Below are 6,904 nucleotides of genomic sequence, written 5' to 3' on the forward strand. Positions count from 1 at the left end.
GCCAGCGTGCAGCAGCGCCGAACACGCTTCCCGGCCTCGGCGCATGCCTTCAGGGGCCCCCTATCGCTGGGCACACCCCTCCAACACCGAACATGCGCCCGGGGGGGAGGGCGGCCCGGGCTGCCCAGGCCAAAGTGGGCCGCCCTCGAGCAAGAGGCGGCCGGTCTGTGTGCTGAATGAATGAATGGATGCGTACTACTCATCAGGCTCATACGGCACGAGTATGCAGCCGCTAATACTCTCCAGAAATGCCGCTGCGAAAAAACAGGAAAGTTGGAAGGATAGGTTGGAGAGGCTCTCTTCACCAATATGCAAAAACAGCCCTGCCACTGGTCTCCACTGCCACTCACAGCGCATGGCGTGGTTCTCGGGGATCTTGTCGTTGTAGCGGTTAATCACATGAAAGATGTCTTGCTTGATGGCAGCATCTGGCCACACTTTTTTCAGGGTGGCCCTGTAGCCCTCCACAGTGTCCACCCAGATCACCTCTGGTTGCTACAGAAGATGTGGCAAGGGCATGGTGGGCAGTCAAACACCACGGGCTGCAGCTGTGAAGCTGAAGGGATCCCAGCAGCAAAGGGATGAGAAGATGGTGGGCAAGCTGGCATAGATCGCAGGCACAACAAGCTAGCAGCCTGGAGAAGGCAAGCGTCAGGCAAGCGGGCAAGGTGAGCCAGGCAGGCAGGGCACACCCACCTTGCCGCCAACAATGTCGATCTGCATCTTGATCACGTTCAGCTCAGTCTCTAGCGCAGCCAGTGACTCGCTCTGCACAAACACACCGTGCATGGGCTCGCCACTGCCGTTTCGCATAAAGTACAGGCACTTGAATGCCTTGCCTTGCCGGCCCGGCAGTATTGTGCCCCTGCAATGGCGCGGCATGGAACAGTGGAGGGAACGCTTAGTGTAGAGGAGGGCAGCATCAGACACAGCAGGCAGTGATGCATGTAGCAAGAAGCCTGTCTGTCTGTCTGTCTGTTACACCCATAAGGAGCAAATGAATGCTACGGGCCCAGCTGTGGTGCCAAACAGCTGGAAAAGTATGCACCAACACAAAACACATGAGGGAAGAGATTCAGGTATGGGGGGTAGAGCTGTACACAACATTGCAGCAAATACAAAACCCACCCAAAAGTATAAGCTGCATGCCCCAAGCAATACACACGGTGGGCATCTGCATATAGATAGCAAGAGGCATTTAATGAAGCGCCGGATAAGCTCAACCCCTGGCCAGCCGAGCCGACCGCCTAAGCAGGGCCGTCAAGACGTGCCCAGGGGCCACCTCGACTGGGGATGGGGCACGAGATGAGGGTGTGGAGGTGGCGGCCTCCGCCTGGTGCCTCGCCGCCGTCTCCCGCCGCTGGCGTCGCCGCCGCGCAGTTGAGGATTCGGGCCGCTCGTCTGCCGCAGGCGACTTGGGGTTAGGCGGGGCAGCAGGCGTGGCCGCCGCTAAAGGAACCACGGCACTGGCCAAGGGCGGCCACTGTGACGCCGGTGGTGAGGGCGGTGACACGGTGGGGGCCGGCTGCTGCGGGTGGGGGGCCGCGGCAGGGGTGGCGTGCGCACGTGGTGGCTGCTCGCCGCCGCCGTCAGGCGGCGGCGGTGGCTGCTGCTGCTGCTGCTCCCTCCTGCCGCCGTCGGGCGGCGGTGGTGGTTGCTGCTGCTGCTGCTGCACCGTGCCGCCGGCAAGCGGCGGCGGCGGCGGCTGCTCGCCGCGCCTCCGTGCTGCCGCGCACGGCGCTGTCGGCCAGGCTGGGGCGGGAGCGGGGTGGGCTGTGGCTGCTGCTGCCTGCGTGCCTCCCGTTCGCGGAGCTCGCTGGGGCTGAGGACGGGCCCAAGGGTGATCCCAGTACCCTTGAGCCGCTTGCTGCCAGCCAGCACAGTAGCAGCCATGGCGGCGGGCAGCGACGCCTCAAGCGCCATCCGCCCATTCCGCGTGATCCACACCCGCTGCACCCGCAAGCCGCTGACTGACATGCTGTAGAAGGCGTGCAGCCAGCCGCAAAGGCGTCTGCAGGCATGCTCGTGTGTGGGAAGGCATCCAGCGGCAGCCTCCGCTGCCAAGCCGGGGAGCCCTATCACCGCAATCTCAGCTGCCTGCTCGCCTGTGGGTGGCTACTTGAACGCGTGGTGGCTGGAACGCACGTGCCAGGCGCCACCCGCAGGCGCCGCTACTTCATCAGCGTGCAGCCCAGCTGCGCACACTGACAAGCACACCAGCCTATTTAGGGTTTAGGGTTGACAAGCACACCAGCCTCACTTTGCTGCTTTCCAGGTGAAGTCAAGGCTGCACACGGCACGCGGCCCAGCCCCCACGCCGATGAGGTAGCGCTCCTTGTAGGGCAGGAGGGATATAGATGCTTGCGCCGGGTCCATGTTCTCTGGTGTGTGGGTTCTTGTGACTGTGTTGCGCTGTGTGGGCTTGCTCACTCAACAATGAGGCAGGCAGGAGCAGGCACAGCAGTTAGTGACCGGTCAAGTGTCGTAACTGTCCTTTGACCGAGCTCGAGGTGGTCGAGGTCGGTTTCTGATCAAGCGCAAGCACAGCCCCACTGCGGGCACCAGTTTGTAAGAGCAGGCAGCGGGTCTAGTCGAAGTCTAGTAGCAGCCGGAGCCCGGCTGCGGCCAGTCAAGTCAAGTCAGTTCCAAAGAAGAGAGAAAGGCCCCGGAATGACCCGCATTCCGGTCATATAGTCGCACAAAGGTAGTGCTGTAGTGCTGCCAGCCAGGCATGGCTGGTGACTAGTCGATCGATCAAGGCATGATAAGCGCAATCAATCATGCAGTTGTGAGTAGAATGAAGTAGCGAGAGTGTAAGACTCAGTTGCTGTCTCGCAGCTGGCACAGCAGGGCGCCGCCTGCTGCTGCCGCTGCTGCACTCCTGGTGGCCATATCGCTGCGATACACGCGTTGGCGTCAGCCCGGGAGCCCCCTCACCTGATCACAGCGATGGTGGTGCGTGAACTGTGCGATGGTACGCCGGCATGTTGGCATGGGAACGCCAAGCCCGGCACAGTAGCGGCGGCTGATTGAGTAATGGCACAGCCAACCGCCGCGGCAGGCCACTTTGCACTCCTGCCTGCAATGCATGCACCCTTACATGTGCAGCCTTCTGGTATTTTCATGTGCCTGGGAGATGTGCGGGCATGGGGGCCCGTGTGCCCCATGCCATTTGAGTGCCCGGCGGCGGCGCTGCCTGCCGCCGGGAGCCCGCACCAGCATCGGCACCCGTCGGCCTGGCAGGCCTAAGCTGCTAAGGATCCCCACGCCCCCCACCGCGTTGTGGGGGTTGCGTGTCCGGCAGGACGGGGAGCGGGGCCAGGGTGGGGTGACCCTGGGACGCTCAGCTGGGGGGAGGGTGGTCGGAGCCATGGAGAGGGTGCTCCGTGGTCCACCCCCTCTCTTGATGCCCCTTGATCACGTGTGCCCCCTGCCCAAGGTCTGCTCACGCGGCCTATCATAGCGGGGTGACTGTAACACAGAACTGTGCTCCGGCAATAGCGTCGCACGTGCTTGTGTGGCACGAAGCGATGCTGCTGCCTGCGAAGAAAGCGACTGGGGAGGCAGGCCTGCCAGCCCGCGCTTGTGCGCCGGAGCCTTTTTTCACCAGCGCTTGTGTCTCATGCTCAATCGACACAAGCTCGCTCGGATGCCTCGTACCCCTTGACTGCTGCCGCCGCCTGCCGCACGACCTCCATTTCTGCATACTCGGCCATGGGGGAGAGCGCAGGCCAAGGGTTCAGGATAGGTCGCTGCCCCGCAGCTGGCCCACGGGCGCCGGGTCTGCACATGGGGAACGCCAGATCTTGTAGACGTCTTCGGCCCCGGTGGGGGGAGGGTCATTCCTGCCCTTTGGCCAGCCGCCGGCCTCCCCATGCTTCATTTGAGTGTATATTGGTGTTGTTGTACTTTGCACTTGCTTGTGTGGGCTTACAGTCTGGTTTCAGCAAGAACAAGCTTGCAGCACAGACTTTGAGGAAGACAATGAAATATTGGAGTTTCAGGGAGTTGAAAGTCAGGGGCAAGCAAGACGTCTATGGGTGAGGGGTCGCCTCTGTGGGGTGGGGGGCGGCATGGCTTCACATGGCCTCCGACCGGCAGCCACGATACATATTATGCAGAAGACGCATACATGCTATGTGATGCCCAAAAATGTCTGATAAAATATGAGTGTTCCATCAGCAGCCTCCTCCTCCTCGCCGCTACCGTCACCCGCCCCCTCGGCGCACTCTGCCTCACCGGCCTCTGCTGTCAATGATGGCTCGCCAGCCGGCTCCCGCATGCTTGTGCTTGTGTGGGTTTAAAGTCTGGTACAGCAAGAACTAGCTTGCAACATAGACTCCCCGCCGAAACGGGACGGGGACCCGGCGAAAGCAAAGAAAGCAATAAAACAGGGGTGGAGCAAGGCGACAAGAAAGAAAGAAAGAAAGAAAAAATACGCCCTTGGGCGTGGATTGAGGAAGCCAGCTGGGTGCAGGCCCGGAGGCCCACCCTGCCGGCTACCATTGGGTGTGGGTGTGGGGGGGTTGGCCACTAGCCTACCCCCACTTGACGGTGGCCCCGCTCGAGCCGCCGTCTGGCCAGTGAGAGGTCGTATACTGCTTGCACTGTATGCAGGTGGATGTCAATCAATACGTTGCTAGCCTGCGTTTTGCTGAGACCCAGTTTCAGCAGGGCCTCACGGCCACTGTGATAGATGGCGCCGCGTGCTCCAATGACAATGATGTGAGGTGTCCGGTCCACTTGCCAACCGGCCTGCTCTAGGGCTATCATGAGTTGTTCATGTTGTTGCAGTTTGTCTGCCACTTTGGCCCACCACTGCGTGTCAGAGCAGTAGCCGACTTCCACTACTTGTATAGTGTGACGGTGCTTGTTGCTGACTGCATGCTGGATTTCTTCGGTCGTCGGCGCCCCTGGCAGCCCCAAGATGCGCAGGATGTCGGGGCGCATTCTGCATAGAGTGTCGTCGTGTGCAACATTTTTTGGCAGGAGCCACCGGGGGAGGCGTTTGGCGTCGGCTGTCAGCCCTTCAAGTTCCTCTTGTTTGCACGCATCCAACACAGTGTAGGCATTGCCGTGACAGCTGCCCCTTTGGAGGGCTGTGTGTATCATGCGCACTGCGCTGTCGTGCCGGTGAATGTGCATGGCCTTCATTTGAGGGTGGGTGCATCGTAGCAGAACATGCCCTCCAGAGTCGGGTTCACCACACAGTGGGCACCGGCTGTTCGTGGCAATGGGTTGCCCATGCCTGCCTGGGGGGTAGGGCGCTCCCCGTTGGAAGGCTTCCTTTTTCGTCCAGAATTGGCCTGTTCTATGCTTCAAGAGTGTGCGGCGGGCTCCAGCCACCACTCGTGCAGTGCGCCAGAAGGCATTGCTTTCCTTTCCTAGTGCCCGATCGTCTTCTTGCCCATCGTACATATGTTGGGCGGCGGCCGCATAGATGCCCACCTTGCTGGTGCCGGTTTTGGTGCTGGCATGTACGGCCTTACGGAGAGCACTGGTGAGATTGGACACTGCCCTGAGACTGGCCGGCCCCTCTGCCCCTTCTGGCGGGGGCTCAAAGAAGGCCGGCTGCCACTGGCCGCCAAAGGGCTTGTGGGCTGGCATAACGAAATCGTGGGTTTCATCGGCCCCAGCCGCAGCTTTCGCGGCAGCGTCCGCCTCTTCGTTGCCTGTCACTCCACTGTGGGCTTTCACCTTCAGGATGCGTGTGCGCACCCCATCATTTGCTCGCTCAACGAGTATCTGTGCCATATTGAGCAGTAGCTCTTTGTGCAAGTGGCCCTCCAATGTGTGGGGTTTGTGCACTGCTCGATGTAGAAGGTGGATAGCAGCCTGGCTGTCGGTGAATATCACGCCTTCGTCAGTACGTGGTAGCCGTTGTGCCACCGTGCAGAAGATGGCGGCCAGCTCTGCCCTGGTAATGGTGTTGTCGGGACCGTCCCCGTTAGTGTTGATCTTGTAGGCCCCCAAGGTCGAGTGCCATACAGCGGCTCCCACGAGGGCTCCCTCTTCTGTCGCTTGCACACTACCGTCTGTGAAAAACGCAAGCCGCCACTCGTATCGTGGCCGGTGTTGTTGGCTGCCGTACAGTTGTTGCAGTTGCGCAACGGGCGGCAGGGTGGATGCCTGTCCATCGGGGGGCCAGCGCCATAGGTTACTAGTGTCGCTGGCTGCAGTTGCGTGCTTGCGGGGTCGGCGATACTGCTCGGTCAGTTCTTTGCGTGCCTGCTCGTATCGCTCAGCACGTTGTATCACAGCAGCATTATAGGCCTGCTCATTGTAGCGTGGCGGGCCCTGGCCATCAGTTTGTTGCCATGGCCAAGGGAGACCAAATGACACCGGCAGCTGTATCCGACGATGTAGGTCGGCCCACAGTTCACCAAAGTCCCGCCGGAGGATGCGCTCGCGCCCAATATTGTTGCCGATGGCGACTAGGCGGTGTCCTGTGCATTGCCGGGACCCAAACCGCGGGGGGGCGACATGCAACGCAAGCAGCTGACAGGGCACGCAGCGACACGTGTCTGTCTGTCTGTTACACCCATAAGGAGCAAATGAATGCTACGGGCCCAGCTGTGGTGCCAAACAGCTGGAAAAGTATGCACCAACACAAAACACATGAGGGAAGAGATTCAGGTATGGGGGGTAGAGCTGTAAACAACATTGCAGCAAATACAAAACCCACCCAAAATTATAAGCTGCATGCCCCAAGCAATACACACGGTGGGCATCTGCATAAAGATAGCAAGAGGCATTTAATGAAGCGCCGGATAAGCTCAACCCCTGGCCAGCCGAGCCGACCGCCTGGGCAGGGCCGTCAAGACGTGCCCAGGGGCCACCTCAACTGGGGATGGGGCACGAGATGAGGGTGTGGAGGTGGCGGCCTCCGCCTGGTGCCTCGCCG

General features: G+C 60.8%; 1 protein-coding gene across 1 annotated transcript in view; it reads right to left on the reverse strand.

Moving 5' to 3' along the window:
* The window catches only part of CHLNCDRAFT_133760 (hypothetical protein), a gene marked incomplete at both ends in the record, with an annotated part of 1,904 nt that extends 1,091 nt beyond the window's left edge, over positions 1-813 (reverse strand). Inside the window, 2 exons of the mRNA XM_005847656.1 lie at positions 351-495; positions 697-813. Of these exons, the coding sequence (XP_005847718.1) occupies positions 351-495; positions 697-813 (262 nt within the window). The remainder of the gene's footprint in view (positions 1-350; positions 496-696) is intronic.
* Between the last annotated feature and the right edge of the window lie 6,091 nt (positions 814-6,904).

Source organism: Chlorella variabilis (genome assembly GCF_000147415.1).
Source record: "Chlorella variabilis unplaced genomic scaffold CHLNCscaffold_10, whole genome shotgun sequence".
Taxonomy (NCBI): Eukaryota; Viridiplantae; Chlorophyta; class Trebouxiophyceae; order Chlorellales; family Chlorellaceae; genus Chlorella; species Chlorella variabilis.